The sequence below is a fragment of the Zonotrichia albicollis genome, chromosome 21, assembly GCF_047830755.1.
Source record: "Zonotrichia albicollis isolate bZonAlb1 chromosome 21, bZonAlb1.hap1, whole genome shotgun sequence".
In the NCBI taxonomy this organism is placed as follows: Eukaryota; Metazoa; Chordata; class Aves; order Passeriformes; family Passerellidae; genus Zonotrichia; species Zonotrichia albicollis.
The window spans coordinates 2361273-2389149 of NC_133839.1; the positions used below are offsets into that span (position 1 = coordinate 2361273).

At 48.9% G+C, this 27877-nt stretch overlaps 1 protein-coding gene across 4 annotated transcripts; it reads right to left on the minus strand.

Annotated features, from left to right (window-relative positions):
* Positions 1-125: 125 nt before the first annotated feature.
* SLC31A1 (solute carrier family 31 member 1) lies at positions 126-27852 on the minus strand. Of its 4 annotated transcripts, none has more exons than XM_074556133.1 (5): positions 27755-27852; positions 6931-7083; positions 4714-4786; positions 4169-4337; positions 126-3591 (listed from the first exon to the last, which is right to left on the minus strand). In XM_074556133.1, exons 2-5 carry the CDS (start codon positions 7036-7038, stop codon positions 3390-3392), a joined length of 552 nt encoding a protein of 183 aa, XP_074412234.1. In that variant the 5' UTR covers positions 7039-7083; positions 27755-27852; the 3' UTR covers positions 126-3389. The 4 variants fall into 4 exon arrangements, with proteins under 4 accessions (XP_074412234.1, XP_074412235.1, XP_005491887.1 ...); XM_074556134.1 differs by lacking the exon at positions 27755-27852 and adding an exon at positions 21420-21539; XM_005491830.4 differs by lacking the exon at positions 27755-27852 and adding an exon at positions 11766-11924.
* Positions 27853-27877: the final 25 nt, after the last annotated feature.

Sequence of the window (27877 nt, forward strand, 5' to 3'; positions counted from 1 at the left end):
GCTCCAGGGAGCCCAGGGGATGCTGCTCCTCACCCACCCCCAGCACCTGAACAGGAGTTCTGGACCCTGCTGCTCCCTCCCAGGGTTGCACCGAGGACTGTTCCCAAAACACAGCCCCACCAGAGTAAAATGCAATCTATTTTATTGGTTAATTATGTACAGGAGATTCTTGATATTCACAGTAACATCAGACAAGTTACCGCCACAAAGAGCAAGAATAAAAACAAAACTGACAGTCCACTGTAAACAAAACTAGAAATCCTGCTGGATTGGGTGGGACTGGCTCCAGACAAACTCAAAAGGCACTCAAAGAAAAGCAACAAAAGCCCTCTGAGGGACAGGCGCGGCTGCTCTGAGCTCCCTCCTCGGTGACACTGCGGGGGCACAGCGTGTGCAGGGCACAGAGACGGGCACAGGGTGTCACCCCCGAGCAGGACGCGTGTGTCACCCTCGGAGCCCTCCCCGTGCTGCCAGGACCAACCTGGACTCGGCAGAGGGGCTGGGGCTGCCCCAGAGCTGCCGATCCCGCCAGAGGGAGCTCAGGCTTTGCTCAGGCTGTGCCGCAGCACGCAGGGGCCCGGCTGAGGACACACCGCGCCGCCATGGCGGCAGGGGAGGCTGGCACAGGGGAGGCCGATGGCTGCTCTGGATCGTCACACTGAACTGGGAGAGCACAGCCACGGCAGGAGGAGCAGCCCTTCCCCAGCTGAGCCCCAGGAGCTGAGAGCAGAGGGGACACAGCAGAGGGGACACAGCAGAGGGGACACAGCCTCACCTGCCCTCCTCAGCCACCTCCCCTCTCACCTTCCCAAACCTCCCCCCGTGCCGGCTGTGGGAGCAGCTGGGGCACCTCGTGTCCCCTCCCTGTGCCTGCTGCAGAAAGCTCTGTGCCCTCTCTGGGGACAGCACGGGTGCAGAGAAGCTCATTCTGGGGGAAACAATTCCAGGGCACAGGTGGTACAAACAGAAAAGCTTAACAAGAACCAGACTGACACTGAAGAGCCACAGCCTGATCTCCAAATCATCCCTCAGAGAATTCAAGTCTGGCCACTTGGATGCACAGAAAAGTGGCTAAAAGGTGACAGCAAGATCAGGCCAAGCAGCTTCTGTTCCAAAGAAAGACACAGCAAGAGGTATATGAGGTGACCAGTGCCACCACACAGCCACTCCTCACTCCAGCCTGTCATTGTGATGGCAACAATTGCAGCCCCTTCCAGAAAAAGCAATGGCAACCCTGAGCTCCTCCAGGGGTGCAAACCTCCCCCATCAACCACCACCTCCAGCTTTTAACAGCTCCAGTTCTCTCTGACCAACACTCAGATTTCCTCTCAGCTCCAGCAGCAGTGGGAAGGGATTGTCCATTTTCTCTGTCCAACACTAACGTTCCTCCCAGCTCTCCAGGGATGGGGAGGGTGAGGTTTCCCCTCCCATGATTACCTGGAGGGCACAGCAAAGTTTCACCTTTGTGACAGGTGCAGAGAGGGCACAGGAGGCTCTGTCACAGACAGAACTCCCTTCAAAGATCAGACTGGGGAAGGAAGCACTTTAGCCCTTTTCCTGTCTCTCAGCAGGAGGTGGCTAGAACTTTTCCATGAAAAGAACTTTGCCTCTCTCACCCAGATGTGAATTTGCTACAGAAAGCAGCTACATAGGAACCTAAGCCTGCTTTTAACTCAGTTCCTTTTATTCTCTAGTTGCACTGTCCAGAGAAAACAAGATGTCCAAACAAACACTTGGCATCAGCCCAGGAGGGCTCTCGGGAGGTGCAGGTCAAGCCCTGGCAGCAGCAGTTGGGATTTCCTTACAGAGGGTGGGCTCTGGGCAGGGACAGCAGCACCAGCACCACGGAGCACCAGGTACTCAGGGATGGCCTCACCCCCTTCCAAAGATCAGCTTTCCTCACCCAGCTGCTGCCTCAAGTCACCAGCAGCATCTTCAGGGGAAAAAACCCTTCCTGTGTGTGCCCAGAGGCTTTATCCAGCAGGATTCCCTGTTCTCATGGCCTGTCCCAGACACCAGCCCCAGTCTGAAAGTGCTGTCTGTTCTCAGTGCCCTTCCCAAATTCCCACTCTTCCCTTCCAGCCAGTTCCAGGCACAAACTGGGCAATCTGGGCAGAGGGAAGACTCCAACTTTGCACCACCTTTGCACCACCACCTCCAGCTCTGCACAAGCTTTTTAACATCCAGGTGCTAAACCAGGGCTGCTCCCCAAGCCTGGCCTGGCAGGAGGGTGGTTCTGCCCCCTCACAGCCTGGGCACAGCACTGAGTTCCCTCACTGCACTGAGAACTTGCACCTCCAGCATGGGCACACTGTGATTGTCCAGACCAAGAGGAGCCATCTGGGTCAGGAATAGTTTTTGATTGGCCCATGCTGCTCCAAATTTCACCTGAGAAGACACTGAAGGCTGCTCTAGTCCTGTATTTTCCTTCTCCTCTTCCCCAAGTCTCTCCTTTACAGGAATGTGGTTGTTTTCCCTCTTCACCTCCAGCCAGGGATACCCTCCAGCCATTTTCACTTTAGTGTCATGAAATCATTATTTAGCTCTTGCCCCATTTACAGAACCAGTTCTAGTAACCCAAAGCTTAGCTCTAGTTGCATCCAGGTGCAGCTCCACATGAAGTACCTGTGGGATCAATGGTTTATTGGGAATCTTTCTGCCCTGTAAATACAGAACCATTATCTGCTCCATAATTGGCAAGGGAAAGCAGCCCAACTCAAGTGTTCTCCCTGGGGGCTGAGTAAAGCTGCTGGATACATCAGACTGACAACACTCATCATCTCTGGGGGGCTTGGAGGGCAATTTCATCCAATCCCTGAAGCACACAGCTCACATCCTTGGGTCAAAGTCCTCCCTTGCCAGGACACACCTGAGCGTGTCTGATGTGCAGCACCAAATCTTCCTCTGAGGCTGAGTCCTACAGCAAAAGGTGTCATTGGCCCCAAAAGCCACAATGCCAGGGCAATCTCCTCCCCTGGCATTATGTACACATTGAAAAAAAAAAAATTAAAACAGCCATTCACACATTATTGGCAACTGATCTTTTCCTACTGTTCATTAAACCCTCACTGGTGAGCATTTACAATTTAAAAATAAAATGGTTTTGTTTTCCTTTTAAAATAATTTCTACAGTTCTGTCAGCCAACTAATTTCAATCACAGCATAATCTAAGAATAAAGCAAATCCTGGCCAGGAATGGCTGCCATGGACTCTCAGGAGTCAAGGGGAGCAGCGTGTCCCAGCTCCTCACATCCCTGCACCCCTCCAGGAACCTGTAGTGAACTCCAGTTGATTTTCTTTATCATGATTCTCTTGGCAGCTTAGGAATGCTCCAGTCCTTGTGTGGCTGCGCTGGCAGGGAGCAGAGGGGTGGAGAGGCACCCCCAGTGCTAGTGGCAGTGCTCTGTGATGTCCACCACCACTGCCTTCTTCCAGCTGAAGAAGAAGTACCCAGTGCCCGCTCCGGCGGCCACGGCGATGCACAGGTACCCGTTGTAGGTCATGAAGATGAGCATGAGGAAGTAGCTGACCACCACCTGGATGATGTGCAGCACAGTCTGCAGCAGGTGGGGCAAGCTCAGCATCTGCTGCCTGGGAACACAAACCCAAACAAGTTAGCTAAAGGAATGGGTGGGAAATGCTCATCCCCAAAGAGAAAGCGGCCAGGGCAGCAAGGTGGGTATGGGGTGGCACAGAAGGTGACACCAGCCTGGGCAGGGACTCCTGGCACCTGGAGCTGTGGTTTTGCATGCAGCTTGCTGGGAGGACACAACTTTTAGCTGAGAAACACACTTTGCCAAGCTTCTTTTACCCCCCCCCATTCAAAAGCTGACTGGCTCCTGTGCTGCACACAGGCCTTGACTACCTGTCCACAAAAAGACTCTGAGTGTTTTCTGTCAGGGTCACTGGATGTAACATCCAAGCTCTGTTCCTCAGAACTCCCCCAGATGTGTTCATTACAAAAACCCCAAGCCCATCTGGCTCCTTGCTGCTTTCCTCCTTTTTCCCCCATCCCTGAGGGTGCCCTGGTGTCCCCCATCCTCCAGAGCCACACAGCACCCCAGTCTGGAGCCAGGACGCTCTCCAGAGATCAAAACTGGCTGCACAAAGTTCCTTCTGTGCCAGTTCCAGCTGCAGAGCTCTGCCTTAGGATGAAGGGAGTCCTTACCCCACAGTTTTGTGTGTCTCCATCAGGATGGTGCCGTTGGGGCCGGGCACTGGCATGGAGTTGTAGCGGATGCTGACTTGGGATTTCCGGAGCAGACACTCCCGGGCGATCTTCAGCCCTTCATAGAACATGGCCAGGAAGAAGACAGCCACAAAAGCACCAGCCATCTCTGACAAGAGAGGAAACACCATTGTCTCTGGGCAGGAGAATGCCAGCAGAGCCACTGTGTGATTGAACTGGGCTGCACAGGCCACAGCCAGGCTCCGTGTGCAGGCACAGATGGGTGGGAAATGGAATTTCATCCACACTCTCACTGCAATTCCACCCATAAAGCAAAAGCAGCAATCATTTTGGCTAATAAAACCAAATTCTTGAACTCTAAAAATATCTCAATTTTTCCTTCATCCCACAGATGCCATTTAAACCAGACTCAACACAGCATATCCACAGATTTTTAGCATAAGTAACAAAGTAATTCCTGAAACATTGATCCTGAAATACCAACTGCAAACCTTTGGTTGGCTGCACAAGACAGTGTTACTAACCTCCAGGAGAATTGATTGTAAGTCCAGAGAACAGCAATGGCACATTCTCACAGCTGAAGTGGAAAGTCATAGCCTGCCCAAAACACAAAGAACACCAAGATGAGCGTGAAGAGCTCATCCCAAGGAGCTCAAGCAAGGTGTGACAGTGGGGTTTGTATCAGAACAAGAACTCAGATTTGTTTGGTCAGCACCTAAACTCCAAGGAACTCTGCAGCAGCAGATCTGGTGTGACACACACCAGTGAGGCAGGGATGAGATGCTCCAGTTCCAGCTCCTCAGGCAGCCCTGGGCAGGGGGCCCTGTCCTTCACAGGACTCCAGGGAAGAGCCTTCTCCTTGCCTTTGCAGCTCCTTTTCCCCAGCATCAGCAGTGCTCAGGGACTGGGGATGTCTCCATGGAGCTCCTCCTTGGCTCCCCATCCCCTCAGGAATTGGGCACAGGGCACTTTTCCCTCCCCACTTGGACTTTGTCTGCATGACACAGGTAAGGGTTGCACAGGTGAGTCCTCTGGTCCCCTCCTGCACTGTGCCAGCTGTTGTCTCCCTATGGAATTCCCAATATCCTGAGGCAAACAGAGGCCTAAGCAGCTACACAAGGAGCTAAAGCCACTTCACAGCTGCCCCTGGGTGAAAACAAGGGCTCCTGAGCTGCACAGTGAATGCTGTGGGAAGGGGAAACAGCAAAGATGCCCAGAGCAGCTGGAGGTGATACAAACTAGGTAAAAACAGCTTGGCATGTCTTGGGCACAGCTGCACACAGGGTTTTCACATGGGAAGTCCTGACCAAGCAAGAGGAACTTCTCTTTGAACTTCCCTCGTTGCTTAATTAAGGTTATTTGCTGAAGCTCAGAATTATGATTCATTTCAGCATCTGTAAGAATCAGCTCATTTTCCCCAGAGCAGAATTTACTGTAAAACACCTTTTAGAGAGTACTTTCATCTCTTCAATGAATTGAACATATTTACATTTAAAACAAAACCCACATAAAGCAAAGAACTTCAGGTGAACCTGAGTCTGTTACTTGGTACCAGTGAGGATTGGGAAAACACACATTAAATGTGCTCAGTCTGTTATCTAAGATGCTCCACCTATGTACTGCCTTGCCTGACAGATTTATTTGCAATATGAATGCAAAATCTGGTGCAATTACTCACAGTTTTCAGCTGCAAGGCAGGGCAGGGCCCTGCAACTATCCAGTGAACACTTGACATTTGCAGAGAAATGACATTTACATGGAAAGTAATGGCCCAGGGATGCCAAAACTGAGCTGAGATGATGGGAAGAGCTCACAAGGAGAGCAGTGGCAGTGCTGGACTGAGAGCCCCACGTGGGCCATGCCCACCAAGGCTGTTCTGGTGCTCTGACACTGGTTGCAATAGAAATAGAAGCAGAGATTCTTGGTTCTCTCCTCAGGCACAGAGCTGGCAAACAAACTCCAACTGATGGTTTGCAAAATCCACTCCTGAGAACACTCACATGAAATAGAAATGTGTCCTCTCTCCCCTCCTTTTGAAATTTCATCATAAACAGGCATGTTTTAATAATCTGAAACTTACTCCAAATGTATTTAGGAAAAGGAGAAAAAGCTGAAAAAGCTCCTAGAACTGGCTACACACAAACACTGACCCTCCAGCCACCTCCATGGAAACTCTGCCAGAATGCACAAGTCTGAACCTGCTGCAATCAAAGTCAGCTGGAGCAGCAGGAGTCAGACCAATGCAGCCTTAATGCCAGCATGGCCAATGCCCTGGCACTGCTGTGCTCCCAGCAGAGTGTGCTCTGAGGGTTCAGGAGGGAAGGGGGCTCAGCACAGCCCCTCACACTGCTGGGCAGCCCCTCAGGGCAGCCTGGGGCTCCCCCTGCCAGCCTGGAGAAATCCATCCATCCATCTGTTTCCTGCAGGGAAAATCTTGCTTTGCATTTTTGCCCTTAGCTGGCTGCAGAGCAGACACCAGGCTGGCTGCTGGAAAGGTTTTTTTCAAGAAAAGATAATTTTGCCAAAGGATCTCCAGCTGTGAAATCCATTCCTGCTCTGTATCCTTCATCCAGAAGACCCACAATGGCATCTGGGGTTAAGCTGGATGAATTCCTGCCTTCCAAAGCTCAGCTTCATTTCCAGCTCAGCTTCATTTCCAGCTCTCCAGAGCACAGTGTTTAAGAGGACAGGTCACTCTGCACACAGCCAAGGAGAAGCTCTCTGGTGAATTCCCCACTCACCATCATCATCATGTCGTGGCCCCCATGGCCTGAGGCTGTGCTGGTGGGGTGCTGGTGCTCAGGGGGATGTGAGGTTGGCAGTGTGGAGCTGTTCATGTGGTGAGACATCTTGAGCACAGAGAGATTCACAAAGGCACATAGAAAAGTGGGACCCTGAAAAACAAACAAACAATGAAGCCTTTTTCTAAACAGAATGTGGTTTCTCTACTGCTGCTGCATGAGAAAATACTGCAAGGCACTGAGAGCTGGTGCCTCTGGACAACTCCTGGAGCTCCCTCAGGGTCCTGCTCTGGCTACAGAGAGCACACAGCAGGACACTTCAGAGGAGGTTTGTCCCTCTGCAGCCTCATTTGATTGAGATCAGCATAAAGGAACATTTCTTATCGACACGAGGAAAAAACCAGAGCCCCTTCCCAAGTGCAGTCTTGCAAGAGGCAAAAACATCACAAGCACCACTTTAAATTGCATATACTAAAGGATCAGATTACAGGATTTCTCTTAATTGACAGTTAAGCATTTTATTGGGAACATGTTTAACACAGAAATTGTGTTAGTTGGAACAAGAGCTACTGTCAGGCAAAGGTCTGCAACAGCTACAGGCAATCCAATTTCATTTCCATGAGCTTCACATTGCCACATCTCCCCTGTAATCACATTACCCACAGTGAGAGAAACACTCAAGAGGCTGCCAGTCCCAATCCTTAATCTGGTTACCACAAATCAGGGATGTCTGGACACACTAAAAATAAATAAATAAAAATACCCTCTCTGGTCACCTGTGGGCATGGCTGCTGCAGCCTGGCCCAGCACTGCCTGGGCTGGCAATTGCTGGTGGGAAATGAAAATCATCAGGTTCAAACAGCAACAGGAGAGAAAATAACCTGGGAATACCAGTCAGTCCTGAAAGCACAGCATCTGTCCTACTGCAAGTAAAACCAAGGGAAATAAAAAGCAAAGCTTGGACACTTTATCAAATTAAAGTTTAAAAAGAAATGAGATACAGACTTCTTTCCACATAAATCATCAGGAGAGTTTATAAGTGTGGTTTTTTCAGTTTTTAAGCTAAAATGAGCACTGTGTTTGAACAGGTAGGCATGGCTATATTTAGACTGAAGAGAGGAAATGAGACTCTAGAAGAGCTTTCTGAACTGGAAATAAATAAAGCCCTGAAAGGCACCTGGTGGTGGAGCTGGCTCAGTGTGTGACAGTGACACTGTGCAGGGGCCACTGGTGGCCCAGAACAGCAGGGCCAGGGCAGCCCCATGACAGGGACAACCAAGGGCTTTGGGGTTAAACTGAAATGAGCAATGAGAGAAATTAAAGATTTGGGGAAGGTAAGGAAACTAAGTCAGCAGTGCTGGGGGTGAAGTTAAGAAAGACAGAGGTAATACCCTGCAAAGACAAATTAAATCATGCAGGGAAGCACCAAGAAGGGACACCAGGTACCCACAGCTCAGGTATGTTCTCCATCTCTGTGCATCAGTTTGTAGCCCATCTCTTATTTCATCAAACAACCTCACAATACTGCCCTGTATGGTAACTTGGAATCATGGAATCCAATGGCACTGGCTAAAGCAGAATGAATTCCCTGTCCAGATTTCTGCTAATATTTGTTAGCTCACTTTGTCCCTGATTTGTGCTTAAATATTGAGACCAGAAAAAAGTTCACTGGGAGATAAATAGGAGAGAGAATAATGCAAGCAGGAGCTCAGCTGCCACAGAAAAACTTCACCCATGGAATGGAATGCCCATGGAACACCAGTGCAGAATGCCCAGTGTGATTTCCACATGGCACAGCTTGGAAGATTAGCCTGAAATGTTCAGGCTCTAGAACTGCAGTCCCAAAACACTTGGGGAAAGAATCCTCTGCCAAAACACACAAACTTCAAATTGTCTGTTGCATCAGGGAAGGAAGAAGAATGGCCCAAGTGCTTTACCCACAGGATCAAAGGTAAATGTGCTGGAAGAGGAAAGACGTAACACAAGAACTTCCCCTCTCCTGCAGCCAAAATCTCCTGGAATCACAGAGCCATGGAATGTCCTGAGCTGGGGGGGACCCACAGGATCCCCCAGCCCAGCCCCCCCAGCAGCCCCACCCTGGGCACCCCTGGCAGCGCTGCCCAAAGGCTCCTGCAGCTCTGGCAGCCTCGGGGCCGTGCCCATTCCCTGGGCAGCCTGGGCAGTGCCAGCACCCTCTGGGGGCAGAGCCTTGCCCTGAGCTCCAGCCTGAGCTGCCCTGGCCCAGCCCCAGCCATGCCCTGGCTGCTGTCCCTGGCCCAGAGCAGAGATGGGAGCTGTTCCTGTCTCCTCCCTCTTCTCTCAGTTGACTGATCCATTGCTTTTCCTTTGAATACAACATCCTCACCAGCTTCTGTCCAATGATTATTTATTCCTTTTAGGGTTTCACACTCCTGCCAAGCTCAGCAGGTTCCAAAATGCTCCACAGAAGCCCTGGCTGGTTACCAGGTAAAACTGCCTTCGTGGCTGGGCTGTGTCCAGCTTTCCACTCCTTTCCTTCTCACTAATCATCATTTGTCTGCAGAAAGGGAGAAACAGTGGATGTGTTTCAGGATATTTACTCTGTAGGAACAAAGAACATGCTCAGGTGTTCAGGAGTGGCTGCCTGTGCCTTGGTACAGGTTACAAAGGGCAAACCTGACCCTAACCCAGGTATCTCCTTCCCACTCTGCCATCCCAGTGCTCCAACACCAAATCCAAGCCCTTGCTGCAGACACCCAACACTGAAGGACACTTTATGAGATCCTGAAAGGATGGGGTATTAAGTAGCTCAAGAGGAAATAACCTCACCTGAGCCACTGCAGCTGTGTTTTGTGTCACTGAAGGTAACAGTGGATAAATTTCTGTCTAAAAATAAATCAGTTCCAGTGGACAATCAGACTCTCACAACTTGAGAGATCCCTACCTAAGTCTCAAGGTAAAAAACAATATATAGGGCAGCAGCAGCAGCAGGTTAATGGGTGTGTAATATTCCAAGCTGCAAATCCCTGGTTGGTTTGCACAGCTCCTAAGGAACAAGCTGACAGATGTGGGGCCCTGTGTGTCATAAGAAGGTGGTGCTTTAACAAGGCTGACTCCATACCTGAGGGAAAAAAAATCCACCCCCCAGAAGTTTCTATTATTGTAAATTCTTTAAATAGGCTTAGCCTTGGACAAGGCAGCCTTTCAGCAGGTATTTCTGTCTGAATGGGTGACTGATCTCTGGCTGCTGCCTGCTCCACATGTGTGCCCTGCGAGGGAGAGGCACTGGAGCAGATTCCTGAGCACGGAGCCCTGGAGAGGGACCAGCCCTGGCTGCAGCAGGCTCAGGTACCCTGAACACCTGAAGGGGACAGACCCCAGGGTGTGCCTACCACGAGGGACACACACACACACAGTGATTTCTGTGCTCTGCAGTAACCTCCTGCCTAAGAAAACAAACAGGGTGGAACAGGAATGAGGAAATTCTCCTCCAGGGCTTCTTTCTTTCCCTCTCAGTGCTGTTACCCCAGGTGAGAGAAGCCACAGCCTCCATTTCACAACCCCTCAGATTCTGAGGGAAAACTGCAGGACTCAGAGCTACTCACAGGACACTTCTCTTTCTTTAAGCAGGAGCTCAGGCAGGCTCTGCTCACGCTGAGGTTTCTGTGCCAGCCCTGCCACCGTGGCAGCTCCGCACACCAGGCTGGCTCAGCACAGGTGCAGCAGGATCTGACAGCAGCAAAATGGCAGCACCAGGACTCACCCTCACCCTCATCCTCACCCCAGCCAACACCAAAGCAGGGCTGCCTCACCTCACCTCACACACACCAGGATCACACAGAAGGGGAGGACAGGCAGGAGATGCCAGGGCACACACGAGTGCAGGTGAAGGTGCTGGATCAGATGAGATGCCAAAGCCAGAGCAGTCCTTCAAGCAGGTCTCAGCCAAAGATCACTGCCATTACACATAACCCCCTCCACAGCTGCCCAATCTACTCCTTCTGCTGTGTTCATCCAGAGTCCCACAAAATTCACAGCAAATCACAGTTTTTCCTGTGCAAACCCCAAGGAAAATACATCTTCCAATGCAGAAACAGGACACACTATGGGAAGGATCCAGCAAGCTCCCAGGAAGTACTTTACAATCAGCTCAGTGTCAAACAGATCTCCCTTATAGTCCCAAAAGGAATGAAGCCCCTTCCCAAATCAGAAATCCAACAGGATTAACACTGGAGCCCTAAATGAATGCCCATTACAGCATCAACTCTTCCCTTCTAAACACTGCCTCACCTTTCCCAAACCAGATCAGAAAACCCAAGGAATAAAATCCCACTGGCTCTGCCCAAAAGGACCAGAGCCTTAAAAACTCCCTCTGCAGTCTCCTTTGGAGCAGTTATTGTCCCACAGAGAGGGTGGGACAATGTAACATATATTATAACATGTTTAATGTAACATATATTATAAAATAATAAATCAGCCTCCTGAAACACGGAGTCAGACCCCCATCTGCAGTGGCCAGCACAGGATGGCTCCTGCTCAGAACCCTCCTGACTCCTCTCAGAACAGCTGGAGTGATTCATACCCAAAGTCTCTCCACCAACACTTCTGATAGCAAGAACAGGTCAGGAGCTCCCTCTCTCCTGAACAAGTGAGAAACACTTGGCAATATTTACTAAGAATTAAAATCAAAGTTCCTGAGAGAAAGCCAAGGGAAAAATATTAAAAATAGCAAGCTGGAAAAGCAAAGACGTGTTGCTTACAGTATCCCATATGGCTCAGTGCTGCATGACACAGAGGAATGCTACAGAAAAAGCCCAGAAGGAATGGAAAAGGCACCCAGGAGTTGCTCTACTTACAGCAGTGCTGCTGGCAGCCCCAGCTCCTCTGGCTCGTGGTCCCCAGCCCAATCCCTTTTGTGTTCAGCAGTGCTGTCAATGGAGTGGGAGGGAAGCAGCAGCCTGCAGACACTGCAGCTCTGTTCACTGCTCTGGGCTCCACTGAGCTCCTCATCAGGAGACCTGAGCACTGCTTTCAGTTTATTCAATTTCCTGGCAAACTTTTCCACTTTAACTGCTTCCTTTCCAAATGGGTGGACTTGTGATTGTTCCAGGATGCCAGGCAGAGCTGCAGGGCTGCTTAAAGGCACAGCTGAGGGACACAGCAATGCCACCTGCTCATGCTGTGGCAGCAGGCTGTAAAGACACACTTGAAAGACCCAGGGAACAAACACCACATTCCTCAGTAATGCAGCACAACACGTGTTACAGATACACTCTGCTGTTTCCCAGTGTGAAAATTCTCCTTGGAACCCTCCCAGGCAGCTCCAGCAACCCCAGGCTGGCACTGGGACACAGGGAGGGACTGTGCTGGGCCCAGCACATTTAATTGCACACCTCTGCTTTTCCCTTGCACAATTCCTGAAGAAGGAGCTCTTAGAGCTATTTTAAGAACTCAAGGAATGTTTGTGAGCTCACAGCAGAACTGTGGCTTGCCCTGGTACTGCCTCACCACCTTGGAGTCTCATCCTAAAGCTTCTTCCAGACGTTTCAGGCTTCACAAAAGGTCAACACACCAGAAGGGGTTTATATAATAAATAGAATAAATCAATAGAATAATATAATATATTATATATATATACATAATAAATATAATATAATAAATATAATATAATATAATAAATATAATATAATTAATATAATATAATATAATATAATATAATATATCTATACATATAATAAAATAAATAATGTATAATGTAATGTATAATATAATGTACAATATAATGTACAATATAATGTACAATATAACGCACAATATATGTAATATAACATGTAATATAACGTGTAATATAACGTGTGTGTAATATAATGTGTAATATAATGTGTAATATAATAAATAGAATAAATAATTTTTATTCTCTTTATAGAATAAAGGGAAAGAGAAGGGCACAGCTCCAGAGCTCCCATACACACTGAGGGTGAGGCTGTACAAATCTGGATTTCCTGGGGTTTGTCCCTGATCATGGAAGGCTGCTGGATGCAAACTGGATCAGCAGAGCCAAGCAGGAACCCACAGTATGACACAGTGTGATTCTCCCTGTCTACCTGAGAACAGATTTCAGAAGTTCTGAAGGATGACAGGCACTCTGGAGAATGTCCAGCCAGAGATGCCACAGGCTGCAGTGCAGGGAGTGGAGAATAATGGGCAAAGAAAGAGCTGAGCAGGGCTGCAGACAACATCTTGTGTTCAGGTTCAAAAGGAGACAATGGCTGGGCAGCCTCTGAGGAAGGAATGCCAGGATGGAAGCAGTGAGCAGGGACAGGCAGCCAAGCTGGGAGCAGCCAAAGCACAGCTCTCCCAGCACAGGCAGAGAACGGGCTTTGAAATGAAGTGCAGGGCTTGCATGTTCTGTGAGGGAAGAAACCCGCCCAGATCCTTCACCTCCACTGAGGATCCCAGCTGGAACCATTCCAGCACTGTTGTGGATGCTGGAGATAAGGACAAAGTTTTGGCACCTCAAAACCACTCTGCAGTCCATGAGCCATGCCCACAGCTGATGGGATTTGCCCAGGCTGAGACACACCCTTATTAAGTAGATCCTGACAAACCCCACAGGCAGGATGTGGGAGGAGAATGAAGCAAACCCACATCAGGCACCCAGGGAGGTTTGGGGGTGATGCTTTATTTAAGGCAGAGTTGAGCTCAGGTTCTCTGCAGCACAGGCAGATCTCAGGGCTGGGGCCACCAATCACTCCCTGCAGTTCCTCCCAACACCCATCCCCAGGACTCCTGCTACCATCATTTGCTTCTTTTATTATTACCAAATCCTTGTGTTTCTTGCACCAATGTGTTTGTCCCTCTCTTTACCAGGTTGCTGTGTCCCCAAGGCTCAGGCTGCCCCTTCCATATGGAGCCATCACACTGTCACAGACATCTTTTTATGAAAAATCCTTTCCTTAGGATTTTTCCTCCTGAGAAGCTGGGAGGCCCCAGGAACAAAATGTAAACAATGGTTATCTGCTGCTGTGGAATGCAACAGGTGCATCTGTGATTGGGCTCATGTGGTTGTTTCTAATTAACGGCCAATCACAGTCAGCTGGCTCAGACAGAGAGACTGAGACAGAGCCTTTGTTATCATTCTTTCCTTTTCCATTCTTAGCCAGCCTTCTGATAAAACCTTTTCTTCTATTCTTTTAGTATGGTTTTAAAGTAACATATATCATAAAATAATAAATCAGCCTTCTGAAAAATGGAGTCAGATCCTCATCTCTCCCTTTAACCTGAGACCCCTGTGAGCTGTCACATCACACAGCACCCACAGACAGGGCAAACACCCCAAACAGTGCCCCAGCTCCACACCATGGATTCCAGCTGGGATGATGGCTCACACGAGCTTCCTGACTCTGCACCACATCATTTGGCAGCTTGATGCAGTTCTATGCATTAATAAATGTTTAATTAAAGTGAAGATTAAAACAAGATGATGAAGTAGCAGCATATGTTCAATCCTTAAAGTCCCGTCCTCTGCTTTGAATCAAAGCACTCCTCAGCTGTACAACTCCAGCAAAGCTGGTCACAGGCACTCAGCACAGCCCCCATTACTTGAGGAGGGGCCAGAGCTTTTCCTCTCAGCATGGCTACAATAATGGCCCTTTGATGGAGTTTGTTTTCATAGCAAACCTGTCTGATCACCCTCTGTTAGAGGCTTTGCTAGAAGGGGATGGTCATTCCTAATCTCCCAGCTTCTGCAGACGCCTCAGGAAATCTGTAATCTTTGAACAAGAAGTAAAAATAACCCAGGACAGATTGTTCTTTACAGGACAATATACTGAACTTCATTAAGTGAAGCACGCACCATGTCGTTAACCACAGGCCCAGTGGAGTGAAAGGCAGCTGAAAACAACCCTGCAGAGCACAAAACCTCAGACTCTAAGCCTGGTAACATCACAGGAAAGGCTGAGAAATGCTGGCAAGAGCTGTGTAAAGGTGACAAAATAATGGGGAGTCAGGCTGAGCCTCCCCTGTGGTCAAGCCCTCTCCTCAGCCATGCTGAAACTGCAGGAGACAGCAGAGCAGTCAAAGGATCCTTTGCATCCTTGTGAGAAGCAAAAGTGAGGAGTCCTTGCCAACCCCTCCTGGCTGTGGACTCATTTCTGCAGAGAAGTCTGACCCAGCCCAGGAGCAAACACCTGGAGTGCACACAGAGCCCTGCACGGAGATCCAACAGTGATCCTCTGCTGCCTCCATCGAGCTGAGACCAGGCAGTTACACCAGATGAACACTGAAGGTACCTTCCAGCTCAGCATTCCTATCCTATTCCTACTCTACCCTCCAACACCCCTCTGCTTGTGCTGGCCACCTCTCAAGCCCTGCCCTGGCAGCACAGCTAAGATTCCTTCCACAAGGGATCTTTAGCAAGAGGTGACAGAACCAGCACTGTCACACCTCAGTCTGTCCCTCACAAACCCAGCAATGCAGGGGGTAGGAACTCCCCTCATCTGCACAGGAATCCCACACACATCCCCACACACCCCAGTGAATGTTTTCCTTTGAAAGAAGCACTGCAATCTCCAACTGATCCGTGCCTCCCACTGTTGGGCCAGATCTTGGGGTCCCCATGTCAGGTGCTCCCCAGGGCACCCCACTCTTGGCAGGACATGGGACAGCAGCCAGCAGCACAACTCCCTGCCCTCTGCTGTGGGGACAGTGCTTTGGGGCTCAGAGTCCAGCACGGGGTACATGTGACTGCATCATTCCCATGCCTCTGCAAATGCAGCACACTCCTCGCCCTGCCCAGTGCACAGCAGAAGGAAGGACATGACACCAGGAATTCCACTGGGATGGGGTCTGGCAGCTGCTGTGGATGCCATGGGGTGCAGGATTACAAAACTGTCTGCTTGGCAGATGTTGCTCAGGGCACATCTGTCACACAGGCCTGGCTCAAGCTCACAGAGGGAGCTCTGGGTGCCAGACAGATGCTGGGGGCTGTCACAGGGCTGAGGACACTTATCCACAAAGGGACTCTCATCCACACAAGGGACTCTCATCCACACAAGGGACAACCAGGCAGGGCACAGCAAAATAATTTTGGAGAAGCTGACATCAAGAATGCCCTGGCCTGAAGTTTTCAGCAACAACCTGCTCCCATTCTGGTAAAACACAAATACTTTCAGCCTGCATGAGCCCAAATTACCCTCAAGTCCCCAGTGGGACACTTTCCAAGGATCAGAGCACATTCCAGCCTTGGCTGTGTTGAAGAACCCCAGCCAGGGACTGTAACAAACCAAGCAAACCCAAAGTGGAGCTCAGGGAAGAAAGCAGAGCTCACTAAGCCTGGAGTCACCTGTGCACTGACCAGGAACAGACATGTCAACCACAAGTTGCTTTTATTGCCAATAAATGCCAATCAGGATTGTATTCATAAAGGGGAACTGCTGTATCAGCAGGCACTGAAGAGGAATAGAGACAAGGTGCCAATTAAAAGGTGATTGGATCACTTACACACTCCAGTTTCCCTGTTCATCTGCCACAAAACTTCCCCCTTTTCCATGTTACTGCTCCAAGAGAACAGCCCCAGCCAGCTCTGCCCTCTGGGCAAAACCAGCAAGGACACCAATGTCCAGTGGGATGTCAAAGCCAGAGCACATCCATTCTGCCTTGTCCTGCTCAAGCCCACCAAGAGCACAATCTCCTCCATTCTGGACATGGACAGTGGTTTTCCACCCCATTTTCATTTCCTCCACCACCAGCCTTTTGGATCCTTATTTGCCCCACGCTGTCCTTTGTTCCCCTTTCTGTCTGGGTGGATGAGGCAGCTGTCCCCATTTCTGGCACACCAGAGCTCAGACATTTCTGGAAAGTGGCAGAATTGAGGCACCTCAGGACATGCAAGAGCTGAGGAGTGGCTGCCATTCCCACAGCTGCCAAAGCAGAGATGCTGTACCACAGTGATTCTGTGCACAGCACAGCACCAACCACACCAAAACTGGCACAGGATGCCACACTGTGGTGTTACATTTTAGCCCAAACAAACTGCTCCACCACATTACAATTTCTTTATGAAACATCCAGGATAGAAGGCATGGCAAACATCAAAATTCCTTACAGCATGGATTCAGAGCTAGGACTGACAAGTTTCCATCAAAGACAATCCCCAGGAGCATCTACAGGAGCACTTCAGAGCCTTCAGAAGCTGCCAGCCCAGGTCTGCAGAGCAGCAGGGCACACCAGCAGAGCTTCACCTCCCTTCCTCACATCATCAGGGGCACAGCAACACAAATGCAGGTCACAAATGCCCGGGATTCAGCACCCAGGGAGCAGAAATCCGGCAGGAAGGGAGGGAGTTCAGGCAGAGATAAGGCAGAATGGCTCAAAGGCCAGGGGAGTGAGAGCTGTGCTGAGATGGAGGAGCAGGAGGGTGGGTGAGGCTCAGTCAGGAGCCACCTGGGAACCTCCTGCTGAAAACTCAGCACTCACTCCTCAGCTGAGGACAACCAGGGATCCTGAGCAGGGAGGAGACACAGGACAGCAGCAGGAAGTGGAGACAGAAAAGCAGGGCCATGTGACCCATATTTTCCAAGATTACATAATTCCTGAATAAATAGATACTCCCTTATCCTCAGTGGTGGTTTTTGCTCAGATGTTACACAACCAAACACAGGAATGGTGACCAGAGAGATGTGATCCATATGGCCAGAGAGCAGGAACCATCCTGCTGAGAACAAATGGGACAGTCCTGAGCCTTGTGATACTCTTCAAAAACTCTTTAATATAAAAATATATTAATACTTGGAACCCCATCTTGCAAGGTGTGTGTTCTGTAAGATTAGACAACTTCTGCTTCCTTAGAAAAACCAGGCCTAGCAGAGAATTTCACTTCCTATTTCATATGCCCTAATCAAGAACAGCTTCTAGCTTGTATTCCTCTGCCTCTAACAGGCAGAGGTAACATTCCTCTCCCTTTTTAAATTAAGGGAGAAGTTTCTTCTCCAAATGAAAAACAAAAAAAAAACCCTCACCATTTGCATACAAGGTTCTTTATCGTGCCCACTAATTCAATATCCAGATTCCTGCACATTCAACACCTCCTGCACCATTTGTACCCATGGAAAGGAACCTGTCTCCCACAAAAATGTGTCTGTCCACAGGATGAAGACACAAATTGTTGTTTGTGGCTCTTCAGGCTCTTCGCTCCATCTCCAAGGAATGACAGATATGTCAGGATGCAAGACAGAGAATTACTTGCAAGTTAATCCTGACAAACCATTGCACCATGGTTGGCTGGAGTGGGAAGGACACACCAGGTTACAGAGCATAAACAGCTCTGGCCAGATTGATTTCATGATGTCTTTGAGCCTTAAACCCTGTGAAACTGTAAAATAACCTCAGGAGACACAAAATGAAATCAGAGTCAAAAAGTGCATTCCCAAGAAAGGAAGCACAAGTTTCCTCAGAGCCAAAATAATTCAATGTGTCCTAGAAGTGCATTAGTGGGCCTTTAATAAAGGTGAAGGATCACACACAGAAATCACACACAGAAATCACACACAGAAATCATCACACACAGAAATCACACACAGAATCACTGGGTTGGAAGAGACCTTCAAGATCATCGAGTCCAACCCAGCCCCAACCCCTCAGCTCAGCCCTGGCACCCAGTGCCACATCCAGGCTTTGTTAAACACACCCAGGGATGGGGACTCCACCACCTCCCTGGGCAGCCATTCCACAACTTTATCACCTTTCTGTAAAACACTTTTCCCTGATATCCAGCCTGAATTTCCCTTGAGGCTGTGTGCTCTGGGTGTGTCAGTGCTGCTGCAGACAGAGCCCAGCCCCAGCTGAGCACAGGCCCCTTTCAGGAGCTGTGCAGTGATGGGGGCAGCCCTGAGTCTCCTTTTCTCCAGGCTGAGCACCCCCAGCTCCCTCAGGGGTTCCTCACAGGGTTTGTGTTCCCAGCCCCTCTCCAGCCTCACTGCCCCCTCTGGATGCTCTCATCTCAATGCCCTTCCCAGCCTGAGGGGCCAGGGCTGGGCACAGCACTCAGGGTGTGTCACAGGGCTTCCAAGGGTTTTTCAGGGTGAAGAGAGAGGTGAGAATGTTGACTTCATGTTTAGAAGGCTTGATTTATTATTTTATGCTATATATTACATTATTACTATGCTAATAGGAATAGAGAGAAAAGTTCTTAGAAGCTTACTAAGCTAAGAATAGAAAAGGAATGAATTACAAAGTTCTGCACATTCAACACCTCCTGCACCATTTGTACCCATGGAAAGGAACCTGTCTCCCACAAAAATGTCTGTCCACAGGGGAAGGACACAGATTATTGTTTGTGGCTGTTCAGTGGCCACATGCAGAAATACTCCATCTCCAAGGAATGACAGATATGTCAGGATGCAAGACAGAGAATTACTTGCAAGTTAATCCTGACAAACCATTGCACCATGGTTGGCTGGAGTGGGAAGGACACACCATCTTGCTTTCTGTCACAAGGCCAGGGCTCTCCCAAAGATAAGTTCCTTTCCAGAGAATTGACTTGATTGCTCTTTTCCTCTTCTTGATACTGGAGATCTACCTTGCTGAGATTGGATTTTCAGTGACTCAGTAATTTCAATAAAGCTTCCAATAGTTCAGTTGCATTTTCAAAGGGAGAATGCTCTGTTCTATGGATTGGGGATTGCTTTCCAGGCAGAAAGCAAGAACAGCTCTGCTGTGAGTGGTCAGTAAATTTAAACATTCACTCAAGACCAATCACAGATCTACCTGTTGCATTCTACTGCAGCAGATAATACTTGTTGCTGAAGCTACAGCTTCTCAGAAAGGAAAAATCCTAAAGAAAGGATTTTTATGAAAAGCTGTCTGTGACAAGGGCGTGCCCAGCACAGGGGCACAGTGACCTCCCTGCTCCTGCTGGCCACCCCATCCCTGACCCAGGCCAGGAGCCATTGGCCTCCTTGGCCCCAGGGCCCTCTGCTGGCTCATGGTCAGTCACTGCTGACCAGCAGCCCCAGCTCAGTGAATTACAGATGTTATCTGTTATTGCCTCTTTACAGATGTTATCTTGCAACAGCATAAATACCTTTGTCCCATGCAGGTAAAATAAAACCTGAGGGTGATAAATGGACAGCAGTGGTTTATTAGAGGCCTCATAAAAGGGAGTCCAGCACAGGTGATTCACTGGAGATTCCCAGATCTTACCCTACTTGCCCATTTTCACACAGTTAATTTGCCCTCTCTGGCTGCTTTTCAACAACTTAGCCCACAAAAGACAACACTTGTACAAGTTCTGAACTGACTTTCAGGTGTTTTGAGAATCTGAATAACAAGAAAACCACACTCCAGAACTCCTGGTTAATATTTAGGAGGCCATTCCACACATATGACATGACACATACTGGTTTAAGCAATTCACACACGTTTCTCCATGTCCAGTCCAGCCACACACATGGGAAAGTGTCCTTGCAGAGTAATCCCTTTCTTTTCATGCTGAAGCAGTTGTTGGTCTGTAATTACCCTCAGAAGCATGTCCATGTGCACACACAGCATTTGAAGGTGGCCACTCAACCATTCCCTTCCCTGCAGCTGCCACGTTCCAGCCAAACCTTTCCCCAACAGCCACTGTTGATGTCAGCTCCTCCTGGGACACCCTGGGATTTCCAGCTCCTGTCAGGGTCACCTCTGAAATGCAGCCTTTGACTAAAGACCTAAGAGCTCTCAAGACTGACTTTTAGAAAAATACCTTTTCTTGCAGAGGAAAAATGGATGTGTGTTCATTGCAGCACCATCCATGAGTGCCCCCAACACAAGAACCTGTTCTACCACAGCCAAGAATCAAATTCTCTGTGCCTCCAACAGTTGTTTTGAGAAGCCTCAAGCTGTTCCTGGGCAAAATGCAAGGTAGAACTCAGGTCACAAGCAGCAAAATCCATTCCAGTGGGTTTTTAATTAAGCTCAGGAAGTCAACCTCTGTTTAAGGCCAAATATCCATCACCAGAGGCACCTTCCTACTCTTGATCCATGATCTTGGCAAACAGCAAGTGGATGGCACAGTGATACATAAACAGCTTCCAGGCAGTAATGCAAATACTTGTAAGGGTTCAGAAAAAAGATTCATAGCCCCAATCCATAGAACAGAGCATTCTCCCTTTGAAAATGCAACTGAGCTATTGGAAGCTTTATTGAAATTACTGAGTCACTGAAAATCCAATCTCAACAAGGTAGATCTCCAGTATCAAGAAGAGAAAAAGAGCAATCAACTCAATTCTCTGGAAAGGAACTTATCTTTGGAGAGCCTTGGCCTTGTGACACTCTTCTGACAGGAAGAGCCATGACTGTAGGGCATGGAAAGCCAGAACAAAAGCCATCAGCAATTTTTCTATGAGTGACAAAACACTCTGGGAAAGAGCTTTGAATGCTGGTTTGTTCATTATTTTCAAACCCCTGGACAGCCACAAAGCTGCTAATCCAAAGCAGAAATGATTCAGAGCTAAAAAATGCTGAGTACTTACTCTTCCAGAGACAGGTTTTCCATCTACCAACTCCAGCAGAGCTTTTTTCTCCAGAGAGGCAACAAGTCTGACAGTGATCAAAGTTTCTCAACCCTCACATAATGCTGACCAGCACATCATTATCTCTATCAAAGGCTAATCATTAACTACTGCTCACATTAGCTTAGCACCAGAGCAAGCACTGGGATGCTCACACACAGATCCACAGAGCAGCAGAAGCAGCTCCTGAGTCTCCCTCACGAGATCTTTGTACAAATGCAAAGAGATTTTAGAACTCTCTGATTAAGTGCATTGCAGAGATCACTTTCCAACACATTAATCAAAACACATTTCAAACATTCAAGTCTTTATCAGATAAATTAGTGGTTTGCTTCCTTCTGGATATTGCAACAAAGCAAGCTTAGTTTATTTTAGTATTGCAGTACTTTAGTACTCAAACTGAGAGAGAGCAGGTTTAGATAAGATATTAGGAAGAAATTATGTCCTGTGAGGGTGGGCAGGCCCTGGCACAGGGTGCCCAGAGCAGCTGGGGCTGCCCCTGGATCCCTGGCAGTGCCCAAGGCCAGGCTGGGCAGGGCTGGGAGCACCTGGGACAGTGGGAGGTGTCCCTGCCATGGCAGGGGTGGAACAAGATGAGCTTTAAATATGATGTTTTTAGGAGCATTGGGAAATGAGAAAAGAAAAAAGAAAGCAACAAGGCAAATAAATAATCAATTGTGCAGAAATTCTTCAACACTGTTTGTGCAGGACAAACCTTGTCAGGGTCCTGGCTCTGGGACCCCTCTGCTTGCAAAGCTGGAGCCAACAACTGCTATGGAAAATAAAAAGGGCAAAGCAGAAAAAGTGCAAGAGCAGCTGAGCTGTGGGCTGCAACACAAGGAGCCTCGTGGCAGGGAATGTGGTTTCAAGCAAGAGTTACACAAAATGGGATCAACTGACAAGCAGTGCACATGATCCTGCTGTGATGTCCTGGAGGGTTTTGCTTGAGGAATTCAGAAAATTAAGGAAAGTCAGGCTGCTGCCAAAAGGTTTTTTAAGCTAGAAGCAAAATAATCAGAATTAAGTATATTAGCTTTACCACCCCTACAGAAGGATATCCCACATACTGCTCTGTGCCTTTTATGAAAAGAGCACAAAAATGGCTTTACAAGGATAACCAAACCTATAACAGGAAGATGAGGGCAGCTGTGAAACTCCCAACTGACTCTGTTTGCAGCTGTTCAGGTTTCAGCCTGACAGGATCTGTAGCAGGCTCCTCCAGCACACTTCAGCCTCACGTGACACCACCTGAAACACTAAAGTTCAGTATCCTCTTGAGATAATGTCTTATCCCAAGTTAATGAAGGGCACCAAAGGCAGTGGTAATTTGATTTGTATAAACCTCACCTGGCAGTGAACCCAGAAACCATGACTCGGTCTCTTGTCAAATCCATTAGTCCAGGAGCTCAGACAAACACAGGATCCAAGAAAACCAGACTGCAACACTGCCTGCATTTCCCCTGCACTGCACCCCGAGGCTGGCTGTGCTCCTCTGGAGCTTGTGCTCCCCCTTCCCTTATCACTGATGTCCAAGGGTTGATTTAGCCACTGAAATGCCCTCCTATGGAGCCACACTGATGGCAGCACGGCAGTGACCTCCCCAGGCTGCAGGAGCACTGGCTTTGACTCCACCTTTGTGTTTCTCCTTCCCAAGTAAAAGATGCAAGCTTGAAAATGCAGTGCAGCTGTGCCAGTGAGCTGCCTGAGCCTCTTTAGTGAAGGCTTTTGGAGCAGGGAAGGTTCATGGGGAAGCCTGTGAGTGATGGGATCCCTGCTCCCAGCCCAGGGTGACAGAGCTGCTGTCACTGTCCCAGCACAGAGCAGGCACCATCAGAGCCAGCAGAGCAGCTGGGTCCCAGGGCTGTGCCTCTCCCTGAGGAGGCTGCAGCTGTTTCCCTCTCCAGGAGCTCTTTTCCCAGCTCTCTGCAGCAGGCCAGCCAGTCTGCTCACACCATTAGCTCAGGATGAGTGCTGCACTTCACAGGTGGCCTCAAAGCACTTGTTAATCCTACAGAGCCAGGGCCAATTATATTCTCTCTAATGTGAAACAAGTCTGAAAGTGCATTTGCCAGGCACTCCTTCCCCCAACAGATGCAGTGTTTAGGCAAAAAAACCAGCCAAGACTGCCAGGGCTCCCCTTATCCTGGTTAGCCAGAAGATCAGCTAAATATATCACAAAGCTCATATTCCAAACTCTTCTACCTTCATCAGAGAATGAGATCTGAACCCATGATAACTAATGAGCAAGTGTGGGAAAAGAGGCTTTATGGGAGTGAAGTGGCTCTTCCAGAGTCTCAGGAGAGCTTGGGGCACTCACTGTGAGCTCCATGCCTGAACTCCTCCACTCTGCTCCCAGTTTTCTCCCAGTTTTCTGAGAGAGATGTTGGTGAATCTCTCTCAGGATTCACAGCAGGACATGCTGAGCAAGCAGGGAGAACAGAAGAGCCTCAACCACTCAGAGCATTTGGCCTGTGCTCTAGAGCTACCATGGACTGCTTTACTCACTTAGATAAAAATTACAACTTTTGTAATCTTGTACAACTTTTTTAGCAGATGATAAATGCTGTTTACATCTGTGATACAGCAAATGTGAGATTTTTCTAAGGTTATACCCACAGAGAGGAAAAGAGCAGGAAGCAAAGCCATTGTTCTGGCTGCAGTCACAGCTGCTGAAGTGCCACTGGAAATCAGCTGGAGACCTTTGTAGATATGAACTGATAGCACAGGGAAGAAAAGAGAATGGGAAATGACATTAAAAACTGTAGAAATAAAAAAGGAAAACTAAAAAGGAGCTATTTCATCACAACCTCCCACTTCTAGATTGGCTTCTAAACCAGGAAAATCTAATTCCAGGACCAACAAATGAAAGGCTTTAGAAAGCACAGCAAAATAGGAGTTTAATTTGTTTACAATAACTAGTCCCATTATTCTCTGCATTAGCAGATTCCAGCTTTCAGATGAAAAAAAGGTTAATGAAAAAACCACTGCCATCATGTTCTCCAGGACCTGATTGGGAACATTTCCAGAAAATTAGATTGAAACAAAAGGCAATGGAGTAGATTAACTAAGATTGGATTTCCCAGAGAAAAAACAAGATAAACTAGACTGAGTCTTTTTCATCCTTCCCTAAGGCAAAATTGCCAAGACTCCCAGTGATTTCCTGGCAGACCTGTGGAGAAAGAAGTTCATGCTGGCAATGCGCTCCAGCCCAACCTCCCAAAGTTCTGCTGCAGGCTCCTGCTAACTTTCAGGTGACCTTCAGGCCAGAGCAGGGAAGGAAAGCCATGGAGCTTTCTCTTGGGTAGAGGGGTCTTCACAGCAAACAGAGGAACCAAGGAGGAAAGCAGAAAATAGTTCATTTAGTTCAAAGAATAAAAAGTTCTCTCTTCTCTTGGACCTAATGCCTGACTGGAAAACAAGCCAGCTGAAAGGAGACTCCTCATGGCCCTGCTCAAAACTCACCCTGTGAACATGGCAGATTTTGTCATTTATTTGTAATGCAAAACTGGCAAAGATTATTCTCAATGCCCTCCCTTCTCAGGCATTAAGCTTTGGTTCAGGGATACAGGGTCTCACTAATCCACATCTTGAAGTTACACTGGGAAGGGAAAAGTGAAGTGAAAAATCCCCCCAAACCTCTTTCCAAAACAAAAAACCCCACAAACCTTGTTCTTGTACCACTGCAAGTCAGAGTCAGTGTCAGGCATGATAGCTTTAAAATAAAAAAGCAAACATGCAAAAGTGCCTGGAGAGGTGATTTAACTCCTCCTCTCTACTGGCAGAAATTTTCCTAATTCTTAGCTTGGTTACCAACCTGGCCTAGATGAGAAATCTGATATGAAAAGCAGCCAAATCTGAGTAGGAAGTGGTTGTCAAAAATTCCTCCATTCTCAACCCAAAGTTGTGTGGGAGCCTGCAACTCCTTCCAATTCGTATATTTTCAGTACCTTGTTTTTGGGGGGGAGGAGAACAAAAGAAGCAAAATCCTGCTTATTGCAACAATTTTTGTGTTTGTAGCAAAAAGCATCACTTTAATTTTGTAATGTACAGCAGAGCAGTCACCAATAAATCCTGAGGTACAAAACCAATCTTCATTTAAACAGCAACATTCACACATTATTCCCAGTGCCCCCTTTTTAATGAAGGATGGGAAAAATTAATGCAGAGTCCAAAGGCTGGTGAAAGCCTCAGGAAACATTACATCATAAATGCCAGGATTTGGGATTATTAATTTGAATGCTAACTTACCCTGTAAGATCCCATATTGTTACTCATGAAAAATCCTGCAAAAGCTTTGCTGACCTCAGGCTCAAGCAGAGGCAAGTTAAGATCAAACAGACTGAAAAATCAACTTAATAAACACTTGTGAGGAGTGTTTCATCCACCTGGGCACAAAAAGCAGGACTAGTGAGCATTGTGGAGCTTGGAGCTCGAGCACTAACAGGAAGAATTGGCCTCTGCCTGGGAACTGTGTGGAACCACAAGCCCACTGCACACTCAAATACAAATGAGGACTATAAACAAAGCATACATTAAAAAAAGGGCAAGTGGCTGAGATGTGATGCTTGCTGAGTGTTGCAGGTTGTGCTGCTACAGCCTCTTCCCCACAATGGCATTAAAACTGGCCAGTGCTGAATGCTAGTAGGAAAAAAATGGAAATATCCACAGGTATAACACTGGGCTAGGAAGGTGAAGAGTCTGAAAAGGCCACACCAGGAGCAGCTGAGGGCACTGGGATTGTTCAGGATTGCAGCTCCTGCTCAGGGGCAGCTCCAGGCTCTGCTCTGTCCTGAGGGAACGGCCTCAGGTCAACCCAGGGCAGCTCAGGCTGGAGCTCAGGGCAAGGCTCTGCCCCCAGAGGGTGCTGGCACTGCCCAGGCTGCCCAGGGAATGGGCACGGCCCCGAGGCTGCCAGAGCTCCAGGAGCCTTTGGGCAGCGCTGCCAGGGGTGCCCAGGCTGGGGGGGCTGGGCAGGGACAGGGGCTGGGCTGGGGGATCCTGGTGGGTCCCTCCAGCTCAGGATATTCTGTGATTCCTGTACCTAAAAAATGTAACTTGAAGTACCACACCAGGACTGAGCCACATGGGTTTTCACCACTTAAAAAACAAAACTACATTAACAACCAGCCAGATAGAAATACAGGAGCCAAAGCAACAAACTCTCTTCATCCAAGGGAGCACATTTCCCATTGGAAGGAAATTCATGCCCACCTGCCTGAGAACAATCTACTCCCACTGGGAATTTACACCAAATTATTGTGGGTTTGGCTTTTGGTTTTCTTTAATAGAAATAAGATTCTGACCCTTTTCAGGTTTCCTTCTAAATTCATCACACATTCTGCAATATAAAAGGAGATAACAATACCCTGCTTAACAATATCCTTTATCTCCTTCCTTTAGAAGTGGAATCATTGATATCTCAATCATTGCAATAAACTCCTGAATTAGTGCAAACTCAGCTCCACAACAGACCTGGCAACTTCCTGCTCAAACATCCAGTCAGTAATTGACAGTGCAAACTTCCAACCAGTGCCAGCAAACACCCAAAGCCAGGAAATATCAGCCCTTATTGCCATTCTGACCTCCCGCACATTGTTCTTCTGTATTTCAACATCACTTGTGTCTAAGGTGAAATTAAAGCCAGCCGGTCTCACAAAGCACATAGAGATATCAGCTCTACAAAAGGGGGAAAACCACACAGGAAAACCACAACAGACTACAAAAAATTCATTAAGCAAACCAACAATAAGGTGTATTTTTCAAGGTACGAGGCGAACGTGGGAAACTTTTTCAGAGGGGCGGCTCAGAGGCAAGGAACTATTGGGATGTAAAGAAGGCAGCGCATGGCTGGTGCCCTTGGGTACCCAGAGACAGAACCAGAGCACAGCAGCGCCCGGCTGTCCCCGGCCCGAGCCCCCGAGCCCCGCGGAGCCCCAGGGCCCTCAGCGGAGCCGTGCGGGCCCTGCGGCTCAGCCCGGAGCCCGGCGGGTCACGGCTCCCTCATGGCAAGGGCAGCCCGGGCCCGCTGTCACCTTGGGAACCGCAGGGCCGGCCTGAGCGCCTCCCCCGGAGCGCGGGGAGCGCTGCCGGCACCCACACCGAGCTCACCCCGCACCTCCACCCTCACGTCCCCAGGGCTGCCCATCCCCTCGGACCCCCCGCGGCCCCGGCCCGAGCTCCCCGGTCCCGTCCTGAGGGGAAGGGAGGGGGGACGGCCATGGGGCCCCTCAGGCAGGATGGGGGGGGGGGAAAGGCGCGGGGGGCACGAGACGTCCCCGAGCCCGCCCGTCACTCACCGCGCGAGCGCCACGAGCCGCGGCCTTGCCCCGCCCCCGCCGCTAAGCCCCGCCCCCTCCGCGGACCCATAAACCCCCCAAGTTCCCGCCCTCAGCCGTGCCCACTGAACCCCGCCCCTTTCC